Source organism: Prionailurus viverrinus, chromosome C1 (assembly GCF_022837055.1).
Source record: "Prionailurus viverrinus isolate Anna chromosome C1, UM_Priviv_1.0, whole genome shotgun sequence".
Classification (NCBI taxonomy): domain Eukaryota; kingdom Metazoa; phylum Chordata; class Mammalia; order Carnivora; family Felidae; genus Prionailurus; species Prionailurus viverrinus.
In genome coordinates, this window is record NC_062568.1 from 1,929,083 (window position 1) to 1,945,507 (window position 16,425).

Consider the following 16,425-nt stretch of genomic DNA (forward strand, 5'->3'; position numbering starts at 1 on the left):
TGTCTTATAGATCTTCAGTCTGGATTGCATTTAACGAAGACTTTGCTTTTCTTTTCTCACTGTAGCATTGGGAAATCACAGGATTCTAACACTGCTGCATCATAGGATCTTAATTTTTTTTAATTTTTAATTATTTATTATTATTTTTAATGTTTATTTTTATTTTTGAGAGAGACAGAGACAGAATGTGAGTGGGTTAGGGGCAGAGAGAGAGGGAGACACAGAATCCAAAGCAGGCTCCGGGCTCTGAGCCGTCAGCACAGAGCCCGACGCGGGGCTCGAACTCACGAGCTATGAGATCATGACCTGAGCTGAAGTCAGCTGCTCAACCGACTGAGCCACCCAGGCGCCCTGGATCTTAATTTTTTTTTTTTTTTTTTAAGTAAACGCTATACTTACCATAAAGGCTGTACAGTTTTGCATTATGGAGCATAGGAAGCCAACTAATTCCACAGGGCGAGTTTGTTTGGCTCCTGTTTATCTGGCCACATTCAGGATTTCAAAGTCAATCTGTTTTTCTTTCCTTCCTTTGTCTCCTGTTTAGGTATATTTAACAATTAGATAAGGAAGGAATAATAGCTAATGTTTGTAATTCATTCATTGTAAGAGAAAGTGCTTTACAGGTGGTACATTTATCCCAATTAGAATTTCTTTGGGAAAATCATCTTTGTTTTATAGGTGGACATATCAAGGGGCCCCAACTGCTGTTCAGACCAGTACATCCAGCTAGCTGCCCACTAGACCTCTCCTCCTGGGTGCCCCTCAGGTGCACCTGATCTCTCCACCACCCCATCCCCCAGTTGTACCCTCTCCCTGTGTTCCTGGTCTCTTTGAGTGGGGCCACCACACCCTGTGGCCATGCTGGTCACCTGGATGCCATTCATGACCCAGCAACAGGCAGTCACCAGGACCCGACTTGTACCTTATTATCACTGTTCCCTGAATTGGGTACCTGGCCCCATCCCCCACAGGTAGTGCACGTCTCCATCATCACCCCCCTGGGGAATTACCCCAGCATCTTTCTTCCTAACCACACCCATCCAAAAATGGGGGCAGAGCTGCTTGCCTCCGGTCACTCGGGGCCTCTCTCATCCCAACAGGATAGACCACCACCTCCATGGCGTGCAGGTACACCTTCATGGCGTGGCAGGTAGACGAGACCCTAGGGGTCTGACCCCCTCCTCACGCAGGCCCCACCCCAGTCTCGCTAGGCCGGGAACCCCCCTGGCCACTGAAGCTTATCTGCTGTGAGGAGACCCTCCCTCCACCCTGCAGCCAGGATGTCTGAAGTGGGTTTTCCCTATGGAGATGCTACGTTTGTGCTGATTCATATGTACCTCCAAATCTCCTTGGAGACATAGAGTGCTTTTATTTTAAGTACAATTGGTCAGGGAGGTAAGTCTGAAATTGCAAAAGCAAAAAAAAAAAAAAAAAAAAAAGGAATGAATTACTGGTCTTTCCTTCAAGATGAAAATTTACAACTACTCCCATTTCACAAATGAACATACTTGGGTTTTTAATATTGAAGCATTTAAGGCTAGGGAAAGCATCCTGTTGGGATACTGAAACATAATTGGGACGTCTCCATCAACTCTGTGCACAATGGTTATTAACACATCAAGTTCTAGATTTGCCGAATATATTTGTGTGATTGGATTTTGAATGCATTCATGGATTTCTTTATTTGTTGAACAAAACTTCCATATGCTGATCGTTCCCGAGAAATGAAGATAGTGGCAGTTCATTGGGCCGCCCGGAGCCTTTTGGGGAGACGGGTGTGCGGGGCTGGCTGGCTTTACGTATTCATAGGTGCAGCACCTGCCCTTGATAAGAGTACCGAGCCTTGACCTAGCGATTCAGAAAGATCTTTGTCTGAAATCTTTCCCTTTTCTTCATTACAAATCTGTTTGACTTCAGGGCTCCTGTATCAGGAATACCGAGACAAATCAACACTCCAGGAAATTGAAACCAGGAGACAACAGGATGCAGAGATACAAACCAATGCCCATGTTTCCCCGGCCAGCGAGGAGACTCCAGGAGAGGATGAGGACGAGGAGGAGGAGGAGGACGAGCCGGCAAGCCCACCCGAGAGGAAGGCTCTGCCCCAGATCTGCCTGCTCAGTAATCCCCACTCGCGATTTAACCTCTGGCAGGATCTTCCAGAGATTCAGAGCAGCGGGGTGCTGGAAATCCTCCAGCCCGAGGAGATCAAACTGCAGGAGGTAAAGGGCTGCCCGGAAGGGAGGGGGTGGGATCTCCTTATCTCCTTTCAGAACATACAGGTGTTTTAAGGGGGGGGGGGGGGGGGCGGTGGTGAAGCTTCTTCTGTGAGGGGAGGACCTCCAGCTGGCTAACCATAAGAGTTCCAGGCAGGGCTCAGCCATCCAGAACATGCAGGGAAATTCACATCATTTCACAGGCAACAAAAAATACCTCATTACCTTCCAGGAGAGCTCAGCCCAAGCCTGCCTGTTCACAGCATAGCTGTTTCATTAGAGAGCAAGGTGGCATTCTTGTGTCCCCGCCATTGCCGTCGGGTGTTTGTGGGGCGCACGTGAGCGCCGATGCACTCGCTGGTGCCGAGCTCACTGGGCCGTGGCTCACCTTCACCGCGTCACTCTGGAGCCCCTGCCACCTTGCCCAAGCGAATCTTCCCTAAACGGGAAATCCAGGACTTGCGTGCCTTCTCTGCTTCACTTGATGGTTCAGCCAGACCTTGCCTGTGAGTTAGGCTGAGGCAGAAGCACTGGGTTGCCTAACGGTTTGTCGCAGGCAGGGAGAAATAACCCATGAAAAATTAACAGTGAGAGAAACGCGTCGCTAAGAAATCTACGTGTTCGTTTAGTTGAGCAAAGATTACTTGGGTGCAGAAAGCACACCTGTGGTCTAGAGTCACCAGGGCGTGGCCGGTCAGCGGTGAGGACAGAGACTGCTGGGGGGAAATGGCGAGGATCCACGTGGGTGCTCACCGGGAATTTTAAGAGGTGGATAGATAGGTGGAGAGATTTGGGTTTTTTTTTTCAATCTGTTCAGTTTCATCATCTGTCTCTCACCCACACTCACGTGCCCCTTCAAGACCATACTGGAACTTGTTCCTAGATGCGGCCGGGTCTCCAGATGGCCTGCCCTGTTTAACCCCTGTGCCTTCTGCACCGGAGTCTACAGAAACATTTGTTCTTCTTGTTTATTTAAAAGGCACAAGTAACGTGTGCCCACAGCCCATGACCGGGAACGAGCGTACTCCTGACCAGAGTCCCCTAACGTGGACTCAGGCTCACAGTGTGCTTGACAGCTGCTCAGGGAAGGCTAGGGGGCCGTTGGGGACGGCGGGGCGGTATTTTGTGCAGAGCCGCCGGCACCCCACCCGGGAGGGTCAGGGACGATCAGGAAGGATGGATTAAAACTTGACGTCCCTTGGGACTTGTGAGCAGTGACTTGTAAATGGCTGTGTCAAGAGTTTTGTTCTTTCTTATGAAACTTCTGATGTAAGTAATGTGTAGGCATCCATTCCCGATGTGGCTTCTCCCCAGTTTTGCATAAAAAATACCGGAGGAGGCATAAAGAAGCCAGTCACCCCCACGGAAATGAAGATGTATGGGGGTACCTCCCTGGAGGCAGGGGGCGCTGGATTGAGAAAAGCAACCGTGAGGAAGGTGCCGGAACACGTGGAGAGACACCCCTCCCACCCCCGCAGCTGTCCGTCCCTCCTAGAGGCTTCCCCAGCCGCAGACACGGCTGCCGCCCCTAACTAGGAATTATACAATACTGTTTTGTATTTGACTTGTTTCACACAGTATTACCACCATGGGGCGGTTTTTTTTTTTTTTTTTTTGGTCCCTGGAACAAGGGAAATATTTCTTTTTACCTTGATAATTACAGAAATAAAGATTTGAACTAGTTCAGAAAGCTTAGGGATAAACTCTAGTAGAACTTATAACGTAAGCTTTCTACAACATAAGTAAAGTTAAAGCAGAGAGCACAGGGCTCTCTTTGTAATAAAAGAAAACCATATTCTTTGTAATGAAAGAAAACCATAAAAAAGCACACACACACACAAACCAACAACATAAAATCAGGCGGCAGAGTCCGTAGCAAACTTATCAGTTATAATAAGTGTAAATTGCTTAAATCCTCCATGGAAAGACCGAAATCCTCCAATCGATTGGAAAACTAGACCCGTTACATTGTGGGACAGAGTCGAATTCGGATAAGTTCACCAAGGGAGCGAATCATCTTGTATTGTTAAAGGGATCCTTCACGTTGATGAAGGTATCGCTTTATTTTTAAGTGTTTTAGAATTAAATAGGCAATTCATGAACACGTTTTAGTTGTTCAAGAAAACACAGTGCAGACGTGTGCCGGCCTTTTCTCGGCTCCTGGCTTCTCACCAGGGGACCAGCTGCGTGTGTCTTCTCTTTCCTGTTTAAAGTGTAGTCACAATGTCACAAAACTCTGGTTTTCGAGTTCAGACACTTACAGAGACTCGTGGGGGCAAAATCCTTATGGATGTTTGCGAGGTTTCCCCCCATACTTACAGTTGTTCCATTCAACAGCAGTTTGATTTGGGTTTTGGTTTTTAGCAACTTGCTTTTCGTTGGCCTCTCAAGAGCCTTCAGCTTAATTTTCATGAAAACCGCTCCCTGTGGCCTGCAGTACAGCTGGCTTGAATGAATGTGACGGCAAGCACGGGGGCGGGCGGCTCATAGGTGGGGAGGGAAGTGTGCAGGTGGCCTGGTGACCAAAGAGCTCAGCGGCCCCCTGCACAGCTTTGCAGGGAAACAGTGCCATCGACTCAGCAAGTGGTCCCGCGGAAGAGCTTCTGTGTGCATGTATCTCCGTGCTCATGTGTCAAAGTGCGCTCTAGGGGCACCTGGCTGGCTCAGTCAGAAGAGCATGTAAGTCTTGATCTCAGGGTCTTGAGTTCGAGCCCTCTTGGGTGTAGAGATTACATAATTAAAAGAAAAAATTTTTTAAGTGAAAAAAGTAAAAAGTGAACAGTTTATTTTAAGGTTTTCTAAGTTCGTATGTATGCTTTTTTTTTTTTAATTCTCAAGTTAGCTAACATAGAGTGTAGTCTTGGCTTCAGGAGTAGAACCCAGTGATTCATCACTTACTATGACACCCAGTGACCATCCCAACAAGTGCCCACCTTAATGCCCAGCCCCCATTTCCCCCACCCCCTCAACCATCAGTTTGTTCTCTGTATTTAAGAGTTTCTTATGGTTTGCCTCCCTCTGTTTTTATCTTATTTTTCCTTCCCTTCCCCTATGAAAATCGTTAAAGTTTCTCAAATTCCACATATGAGTGAAATCATGTGATATCTGTCTTTCTCTGACTTCTTTGGCTTAGCATAATATCCTCCAGTTCCATCCGTGTTGATGCAAATGGCCAGATTTCTTTCTTTTTCATCGCCGAATAGTACTCCATTGTATGTATAAACGACATCTAATCTATTTCATCCATCACTTGATGGACATTTGGGCTCTTTCCATAATTTGGCTTCTGTTGACAGTGCCGCTGTAAACATTGGGGTAAATGTCGCCGCAAAGAACAGTTTAAATGGTGGTGGGCACTGCCAGCTTGCCATTCAAAGAGGCAAGACAGGTTCCGTACCGCCCCAGGGGTGCCAGTTAGCAAACCGCAAGATGTTTGCTCCAGTCTGTTGGGTGAAAGAAATCGTACCTCGTTTTAACCCACCTGTATCAATGACGTGTAAATTGAGCATCTTTTCATATGTTTGTTGGCTGTTTCCGTTTCTTTATCTAAGAATTGCCTGTTCTTATCCTTTGCCCATTTTTCTATCGGGGCGTTTATCCAGTAGGTACCTTGGATTTCGGGTACCTTGTTCAGCGAGGGTTCCGCAAGACGAGCAAACACCTCTAATGAATTTTAACTTGACAAGTGAGCCATGTCTTGCAGTACAAGTAGGACATGACGCCACATGTCACATGATCACAACTGAGTCAATAGTTCTTGAAATCCGCTTTGATATATGAGTGCTTTGGATTACGAGCATGTTTCCAGAGCAAATTATGCTCACAAGTCAAGGTTTTACTGTATTTCTCTTCTTGATCAATAGCAGCTTTTTGTATGTTCTGGATGTTACATTTTTTTTATATACATTTAAAATGTTTTCTTCTGTTGTAAAGCATAGGGGAAGTGATTTAGCATGGTGGTTATGTGCACAGGTACCGGAGCCCAACTGCCTGGGTTTGAATCCCAGTTCTGCTACTCCCTAGCTGTGTGACCTTGGGCCTGTTACTTAACCTCTCTGTGCCTTTGTTTCCTTATCTGTAAAATGGAGATAATCATAGTACCTGTATCACAGGGCTGCCAGGCACATCGACTCAGTTAGGAGGATAAAGAGCCATGCGGGCTGATCTCAATGGTGCCCTGCCTTCCTGCTTTGTCTGTTGTATCTTTTTTCACATAAAAATATTTTGTCATTTTTATAGGAAACCTGCCAGTCTTTTTACTGTTTTCAACCTAGTCTCCTAGATGTTCTGTCTTATGATTAGGAAGTAGGAAGGCCATTCCCAAGAGGTGCACTCTACAATGAAAAGGTAATATTACAAACTATTATGAACCGGCAGCCAGACAGAGCAGAATCCGTCAGAAACACTAGCAGAAGCTGACACACACAATATACTGTCTCTGTCGGGGTGGGATATACCACAGACATAAGCAATCTGAAGACAGTCATGAGGTGGGTTTAAGACATTTTTACAGATGTCTGTAGTCACTGAAGGCATGTCGCCCACTGGTAGCCTGTCTCCATGTGGAGCTACGGATCCCTTAACGCGGTTAACCCCAACGGAACATGCTGTGCGTGTAAAATACACACCAAATTTTGAGGGCTTAGCACAAATAAAAAGAAAGCAAAGTACCTTATTAATAATTTCTATATTGCATGTTGACATAATATCCTGGATATACTAGATTAAGTAAAATAGATGAAAATTTTCCCATTTTTTTTTTTACCTTTTTTAATGTGGTTACTAAGAAATTTAAAATTGTATCTGAGACTGCTATTTCTTTTGGACAGCACTGCTCCTAAGAGAAGCAATCTTTTATTTTCCAGTGTCCAGAAATACCACCAAAGAGTGGCCATGTTCAACAGCCATAAGAAAAAGCTCGATAAATGTTTATTAAAATTTTACAGGCCAGAACCTCTCCACCATAAAATGCAGTGAAACAAGAAAATAAATGTAAACAGTGTAAAAATCTCACATCAGAAATGTTTAAATGCTCGTAACCTTTGAGATAAGAAAGTAAATCTTATAATTATAGACTTTTTCAAAGAGGATGAGGAAGATGCTACATTTTTAAAAACACATGGAATGCTGCCAAAGCTGCATTTGGATAAAAATTCACAACCTTACATGCTTTCATTATTAAATAAGGAATAAATACAAAATTAACTGAACTAGGATGTCAGCTTGAGACATATGGTGGGAAAACCCCCACAAACATACTCTTAAGGAAAGCAGATAGGGTAGAGATCAAAAGATAACGTAAGTTTTGAGTGAAGAATTATTTTCTAGGAAAATGTAAGCTACCAAAAATTAACTCAAAAATAAAAATTTTCTAAACACCAAAATATACCAGGTAACCAAAAAAATCTACAAAAGAGATGTTGCACCCAGATGACTGAGTTGTGCCAAGTGGTCAAAGCACAGAGGAGTCCCTTGTTGCTTAGAATAGCCTAGAACACTGCTGGCCAGCAGCATTTTCTGCAACACCGGACATGTTCTATAACTGCATCTCCAAAAGTCTCCAGTCAACATGTGACTGTTGAGCATTTGAAACCCAGTTAGTGCAACTGAGGAACCAAACGTTTAATTTTACTTAATTTAAACCAACCTCCATTTCAAGAGCTCCAGGTTGCCACTGTATTGGTCAGGACAAGTCTAGAGCAGGGATCATCCATTAGTAAAGGACCAGATAGTAAATATTTTAGGCTTTGCGGGCCATACGGCCTCCTTCACAACCACTCAGCTCTCCGTTACAATGCCATAGCTGCAGATAGACGCCATGCAAAGGGATGGACATTCCAGTTAAACTTTACAGTTACAGTTGGCCGGCCCATGGGCTATGGTGCGCTGACCCCTGGTCTAGAACATGGCAAAGAGGGAAATACACACATAATTTGAAAATCTTAGTAACCAAATCTGATCAGTAGTGCACACACACATTGCAACAAATCCACTTAAACACCCCCTCTCTCCATAATCAGTAGGACCTGGAGGCATGAAATCAGGATATAGAAGAGCTGAATGTCATTCAGGCGCCTGGGTGGCTCAGTCAGTTGAGCGTCTGACTCTTGATTTCAGCTCAGGTCATGATCCCGGGATTGTGGGATTGAGTCCCTCGACCAGCTCCTTGCTGGGCTTGAAGCCTGCTTAACATTCTCTCTCTCTCTGCCTCTGCCCCTCCTCAACGTGCACACATGCATGGTCTCTCTCTCTCTCTCAAAAAAAAAAAAAAAAAAAAAAAACTTTAGGAAGTGGAGGGTGGTGCCTGGGTGGCTCAGTCACTTAAGTGTTCAACTCTTGATCTCAGCTCAGGTCTTGATCTCAGGGTCGTGAGTTCAAGCCCCACACTGGGCTCTGTGCTGGCCTACTTAAAAGAATATCAAATAAATAATAAAGCAGAGTCTGCTTTCTTTAAAAAAAAATAAAGGAGAAAAATTGACTGTCATCAACCAACTGGAACTAATGACATTTATAGGACACCCCACTCAACACTAGAAGAATACAGGTGTTTTTTTTTTTCAAGTGCACACAGAACATTCACCAAGATGGATCATAGCACGCTTTAAGAGATTCTAAAGAATTCAGATCAATGAACTATTGAGACCTCATCAAAATAAAAAGCTTCTACACAGCAAAGGAAACAATCAGCAAAACTAAAAGGCAACTGACGGGATGGGAGAAGATATTTGCAAACGACATACCAGATAAAGGGTTAGTGTCCATCTATACAGACCTTATCACACTCAATACCCAAAAAACAAATAATCCAGTGAAGAAAGGGGCAAAAGACATGAATAGCCACCTCTCCAAAGAAGACATCCAGAGGGCCAACCGACACATGAAAACATGCTCACCATCACTCATCATCAGGGAAACACAAATCAAAGCCCCACTGAGAGACCACCTCACACCTGTCAGAATGGCTAAAATTAACAACTCAGGCAACAACAGATGTTGGCGAGGATGTGGAGAAAGAGGAGCCCTTTTGCACTGCTGGTGGGAATGCAAGCTGGTGCAGCCACTCTGGAAAACAGTATTGGGGTTCCTCAAGAAATTAAAAATAGAACTACCCTATGACCCAGCAATTGCATTACTAGGTATCTATCCAAGGGATACAGGGATGCTGTTTTGAAGGGGCACATGCACCCCAACGTTTATAGCAGCACTATCAACAATAGCCAAAGTATGGAAAGAGCCCAAATGTCCATTGATGGTTGAATGGATAAATAAGATGTGGTTCATATATACAGTGGAGTATTACTCGGCAATCAAAAAGAATGAAATCTTGCCATTGGCAACTACATGGATGGAACTAGAGGGTATTATGCTAAGCGAAATTAGAGAAAGACAAATATCATATGACTTCACTCATATGAGGACTTTAAGAGACAAAACAGAGGGGTGCCTGGGTGGCTCAGTCGGTTAAGCGGCCGACTTCGGCTCAGGTCATGATCTTGCAGTCCATGAATTTGAGCCCCGCGTCGGACTCTGTGCTGACAGCTCAGAGCCTGTTTCAGATTCTGTGTCTCCCTCTCTCTGACCCTCCCCCGTTCATGCTCTGTCTCTCTCTGTCTCAAAAATAAATAAACGTTAAAAAATAAAATATAAAGAGACAAAACAGATGAACATAAGGGAAGGGAAGCAAAAATTATATAAAAACGGGGAGGGTGACAAAACATGAGACTCCTAAATATAGAGAACAAACAGAGGGTTGCTGGTGGAGTTGTGGGAGGGGAGATGGGCTATATGGGTAAGGGGTTTAAGGAATCTACTCCTGAGATCATTGTTGCACTATGTGCTAACTAACTTGGATATAAATGATAAAAAATAAATACATTCTAGAAAGCAAAATAAATAAAATAATTCAGATCATACAAAGTATGTTCTCTGATTATAATAGAGTGAAAATAAAAATCACATGAAGATAACAGAAAAAAAATCTCCAAACACAGAAGTCAAGCAGCACGTGTCCCTGAGTCAAAGAGAAAGTCTGCAGGGAAGTTAGAAACAAACTGTCCCTATCCCTGTTCACAGGTGATATGATGATTGTCTACATAGAAAATCCTAAGAAATCCACAAAGGAAAACCCTCTTAAAACTAATAATAATAGGGCTGCCTGGGTGGCTCAGTCGGTTAAGTGTCTGACTTCGGCTCAGGTCATGATCTCATGGTTCGTGAGTTCGAGCCCTGCATCAGGCTGTCTGCTGTCAGCTCAGAGCCCGCTTTGGATTTTGTCACCCCCTCTCTTAAAAAGAAATAAACATTAAAAAAACCTAATAATAATGATACACACTAGCTAAAAAAAAAAAAGACAATACCAAGTGCTGGTGTGGATGTGGGAGAACTAGAATTCATGTACATCGCTGGTAGGGTTGCAAAATGGTCTAGCTGCTCTGGAGAAGAGTGGGTGGTTTCTTTTTATTTTGTTTTGTGTTTTGTTTTAGAGAGAGAGAAAGAACACAAGTGGGGGAGGGGGCAGAGAGAGAGGGAGAATCTGAAGCAGGTGCCATACTCAACACAGAGCCTAACTCAGGGCTCTTATAAGTGACACAGACAGCGTAGAGCCCAGCAGTCCCAATCGTAGGTGTCTACCTAGACCAGTATCTCAAGAGCCAACATTATGACATTTGGGGCTGGATCATTCTTTGTTGGGGGTTGGGGGGAGCTCTCCTGTGCATTGTAACACGTTTCTACCCCCAGTTGTGACAACCACAAATGTGTCTCGATCTAGCTGAATGTACCCTGGGGAGCAAAGATACTTCCTCGTTGAGAACCATTGCTCTAGACACATAAAAAACTCACATTTACACAAAAGCCTGCACATGAGAGTTTATAGTATCTCTATTCATAATTGCCCAAGACTTGGAACAACCCAATTATCCTTTAACAGATACGGATACATATCCGTTGGATATGGATACAGGTCCGTACAATGGCATGCTGCTCTGTGCTAAAAAGAAGATCTATTGATACGCACGGCCTAGATGAATTTCAGAGGCATCTGGCTGAGCAAAAGAAACCAGAAAGTTTCCACACTAAGTGATTCCATGTGTAGGACATTCTGAGAACAACAGTTACAGTGACAGAGACCAGATGGATGATTGCCAGGGGTGAGGGTTGGGGACGGTGTGACCAGAGCAGGATAGCACAGGGGCCCTTTGATAAAACCCTTGTGCGCCCTGGTTGCAGTATTGTTCATAAGTATCTATATTTGTGTTAAAATTCACAGAACTGCGCACCCCAAAACAGTCAATTTTACTGCATATTAATTTAAAAACTAAAATTAAAAAAAAAAAGGGTTGAATGTCCTCCTTCTGTTCAGCCCAACAAAATCAGCACTCTTTCCCACACTCCCCCCAAAATAAAACCTAGATCTGTCTCACTGGCAAAATTTAGGCAAAAATTTACCTAAAACACAAGAAAATCAAACCTGCAGCTACATTAAAAGAATAACATACATTGAGCACATATGCATGAATACAAAGGTAGTGTCAAGTTTGAGCCAACATGAGTCATGTCAATAGGCCAGAGGAGAAGAACGTCCTGATCTTCAAAGACATTGAAAAGGGAAGTAGTCCATTTATTTCCATCTAAACAAAACTCAGGATACTGTCTGAAATGTATAAGGAATATCTTAAGTCTATATCCAAGATCACATTGAACAAAGATTTGTTGGAGGCAATAAAGGCAAGACAATGAATCTTGCTAATGCTGATGTTCTGGAAGTTCAAGCCAGGCCAACGTGACAAGGAAAGAAATAAGAGATAAAAAGCAATAAAGAAGGAAAGTCAAAGCCGCTCTTACCTGCCAATGAAGGATGGCTGCCTACTTAAAAATCTTGGGGTGGGGGGCGCCTCGGTGGCTCAGTCAGTTGAGTGTCCGACTTCGGCTCAGCTCATGATCTCACAGTTGGTGAGTTCGAGCCCCACGTCGGGCTCACCGCTGTCAGCCTGTCAGTGCAAAGGGTGCCTCCTATCCTCTGTCTCCCTGTTTCTGCCCCTCCCCTGCTGGCGCGCTCTCAAAAACAAATATTTAAAAAATAAATAAAAAATAAAAATCCTGAGGGATTCAAAAGTCCTGGATCTGATAAGGTAGTTGAGGGAAATGCCTGATTCTAAGAAAAACATACAAAACTTAGTTGTTGTAGGTATCAGCAAAACCCAGGCTTCAATCAATTAGTAAGCTCTATCAATAAGAAAAAGATGAGTATCCCAAAGGAAAACGGACAAAACAATTCTCGGGAAAACTGCCAAGTGGCCAGTGATTAAAAAAAGGAGGGAAAAAAAAGTCACTGGTTTAATCAACGAGGTCCAAATTAAAGCAGCATTGAAGTACAGGCCTTGCAAATGGCAGAGACTTTTAAATATATTTAAAACCTGGTGTTGGGGAGATTTTTAAATGAGTACTCTCAAACCCAGCTGATAGGGAGAGTATACCAATATTTGTACCAACCCCCTACAAGAGTATGTTTGTACACTGTCTAGTGTTACTATTCCTAGAAATTCATCTTGAAAAATAATCAGAAATGTGCACGAATATTTATTAGGATGTTCATTCCAGCAAAAATTAGGGAAAGAATGGGGGTAAGAACCCGAAATGCCCAATCATGGGGGAATTATCTAGTAGACAGCGTACAAAGGCAAAACATGTAAAAAACGTGTTTTAAAAGAACGAACGTGGGCGTCTGGATGGCTCAGTCAGTAAAGCATCTGACTTCAGCTCAGGTCATGATCTCGTGGTTCATGAGTTTGAGACCCGCGTCGGGCTCTGTGCTGACAGCTCAGAGCCTGGAGTCTGCTTCGGATTCTGTGTCTCCCTCTCTCTCTGCCCCTCCTCCACTCATGCTCTGTCTCTCTGTCTCAAAAATAAACATTTAAAAAAAGGAAAAAAGGGGGGCGCCTGGGTGGCGCAGTCGGTTAAGCGTCCGACTTCAGCCAGGTCACGATCTCATGGTCCGTGAGTTCGAGCCCCGCGTCGGGCTCTGGGCTGATGGCTCAGAGCCTGGAGCCTGTTTCCGATTCTGTGTCTCCCTCTCTCTCTGCCCCTCGCCCATTCATGCTCTGTCTCTCTCTGTCCCAAAAATAAATAAACGTTGAAAAAAAAATTAAAAAAAAAAAAAAAAAAAGGAAAAAAGGAAAAAAACGAATGAACTAGAATTTACAACACATTAGAAATTTTTAAAAGGCAGCATAGGCACCTGGATGGCTCAGTCTGTTAAGCATCTCTCTTGATATCAGCTCAGGTTGTGATCTCATGGTTGTGAGACTGAGCCCTGCATTCGGCGTGGAGCCTACTTGGGATTCTCTCTCCCTCTCTCTCTCTGCCCCCCCCCACTTGTGCCGCACACCCGCTCGCTCTCTCTCAAAATAAATAAATAGACATTAAAAAAATATTTTAAATTAAAAAAAATCATGGTGGAACATGACATCTATAGTAGAATTGGCATAGGAAATAAAGATATTTAATACATTTCATGTTTGTCATTTTCTACGGATCCGATAAAGATCTGTAAACAACTAGGATGAGCTCACCGTAAATATAGTCCCGCGCAGTAGCAAATAACGCGGGCCCGCAGGCTTCTGTGTGTCTTGCTCTGAGTCTTTATGGTCTGACTTTTCATATTTATTTAAAAAAATTTTTTAACGTTTATTTATTACTGAGAGACAGACACAGAGCATGAGCAGGGGAGGGGCAGAGAGAGAGGGAGACACAGAATCCGAAGCAGCTTCAGGCTCTGAGCTGTCAGCACAGAGCCCGACGCGGGGCTCGAACTCATGAGCCGTGAGATCATGAACCTGAGCCGAAGTCGGTCGCTTACCCAACTGAGCCACCCAGGCGCCCTTCATGTTTATTTTAAAAAGCCGAATGTGAGTTTCTATTTTGTTAAAACGTGGCAAGGGACACCACAGGGAGATCTTCAGATTTTTTGTTCCAAACCGGTGACTTCTGCATTAGAGCTCCTCGTTAATCAGAGCAAGTCGGGCAACTTGTACCGCCAGCCCCATCTGTTGTTGGAACGTCTTTTCCTCCTCAAGCTACACAAGCAGCAGGTTGAAGTGAACTACTGTTCACACACGGAAAATACCCCGAACGATGGCCTTTTGGCAGCCCCGAGTCTTAATCAGTCATCGAAAAGCCAGGATTTAAGAGTAAAACTGTGCGTTTCCCTGCCTTTCTAAGTAAGTAGGTAGCTGAAATTGGAAAACCCCATCTTAGGTGTCGGGTAGGATTTTCTTGGTTTTGTTTTTTGGTTTTTAAACTTACTCTGAAGCTCTTGGTTCCCACTGTCCTCCTTGGAGAGGTCTGGGAGTTCCTGTTTGAGAACACAACAGTCTGAGAAAATAATCAGTCGTACATTCAAGTGACAAGGTTAGGAGGGGCAGCTGTAGAGAGGGTAGGGTGTTCAACGGGGGGAGGGTGGGGGCTTCCCCGGAAAGCCGTGGAACACGGAATTGTCCTGAAAGGGAGCAAACAGCAAGGAGGAGGGACCAGGACTGGGGAGCGGTGGGGACAGTCACTAGCAGGAGGAAACATCAGACAGCACTTGACTCTCACCAGGCCTGACCCCCCAGAAGAATCTGGAGGGGCCGTCCGTCCCCAGCATGCACTGGGAATGGTCACTCCTGCGGCTGGTGTGGCTTGTGTCCCCGGCGAGGGCCAGTAACCTGGCTCGGCAAAGAGATAGAAAAAGACAGAGTTGCCCTGGTCCTCAGTCTTGGTGAGCTGGGTGTGCACAGCCTGAAAAAAAGGAGCGGGAAATGATATTTTGAGTATCTCCAGGGAAACGGGGTCACACATACACTCCCAGAGGACCGCCTGCCCAGACTGGTGCTGACTGGCAGCCGGACAGCCCCCACGTGTGCAGACAGAACTTCCAGCTACATCCAGCCCAGGACAAGCAGGGAGGGGACCCAGTGGCCGTCCTGTGTGGGCCTTCTGGGGCATCTGTCCAGCTCTGGTACCACTCAAACAACCTGAGTCTGCTCAGCCTGTGACGCTGGGGAGGTTTTTTCCTGTTTGCACAACTTAGAACTTACATGTTTGTTTCGTTTTTCCAAAAGAAAACTATCCCTTTTAGAAGGAAATTGTGGGTTTTTAATATGATATCCTTCTATCAAGAAATTAAATCGTGATTGTTACTTTGCTCACCGACCCTTGTTGAATCACATATTTGTCCCCTCAGGAAAAACCTTAACAATGCAGCGGATTAGTCTCTAGTCGGTTTCGGGGCAGGGAATTTTGCCCTGTGGCCTAAGCCGGACAATAGCCACCACACAGAACATCAGTTATCTCCTGTTTTATAACAAATACCTGGAACTATTTTAACGAAGCGAAGTTAGCATTTGTCATTTTTAAAATGTTTTTTTTTTTCAACGTTTTTATTTATTTCTGGGACAGAGAGAGACAGAGCATGAACGGGGGAGGGGCAGAGAGAGAGGGAGACACAGAATCGGAAACAGGCTCCAGGCTCTGAGCCATCAGCCCAGAGCCCGACGCGGGGCTCGAGCTCACGGACCGCGAGATCGTGACCTGAGGTGAAGTTGGACGCTTAACCGACTGAGCCACCCAGGCGCCCCTGTTGTTGTTTTTTTAACGTGGCAAAATGTTTTGAAAGTCTTTCTATATCAGCCCAAATGGAGCACCCCATTCTTTTTGTTCTTGTTGTTAGCGTTATGGGCCTCCAGTGTTTATGATGTTCTATAATTTATTTTACCCGTCCCCCATTAGTGGACATTTGCCATTAGAAACGTTGTGGATCGAGGACATTTGGCGCTGCGTTATTTAAGACTGAGAGCCACGCAGTGGGTTGCTGTGGGAATTGCCAGGTGGAACCATTGAGTTAAACGTTACCTGTTCTGTAAGTTTGGGGAAGATATTGCCCAATGGCCTTCACGCTCAGGTGGGCGGGTCCTGCTTTGGCATCACCGGTCTCCGTCATCTGGCCGTTTTGTCTTGACCACGGTGCTGGACCATAAATGATACCTCGTTGTGGTTTTAATTTGCGTTTCTCTTACGTGAGTGAGGCTGCACATCTTTTCAAGAATGGAGGTTTTTAAGTTTCCACCTACTTTAGTGTAAACTTTTTCACAAATTACCTTATTAACCAGATCGTCTGGGGAAACCATAATTGGGGCTGGTGATGGGTGGGCTTTTGCCGGTGGTGTGGGGG

The 16,425-nt window shown here is 44.7% G+C and overlaps 1 protein-coding gene across 2 annotated transcripts in view; it reads left to right on the forward strand.

Moving 5' to 3' along the window:
- NGEF (neuronal guanine nucleotide exchange factor) overlaps nt 1–16,425 on the forward strand; it is a 74,782-nt gene that overhangs the window by 43,049 nt on the left and 15,308 nt on the right. For both annotated transcript variants that reach the window (XM_047873870.1, XM_047873871.1), the window contains one exon: nt 1,918–2,222. In XM_047873870.1, coding sequence (XP_047729826.1) covers nt 1,918–2,222 — 305 coding nt within the window. The remainder of the gene's footprint in view (nt 1–1,917; nt 2,223–16,425) is intronic.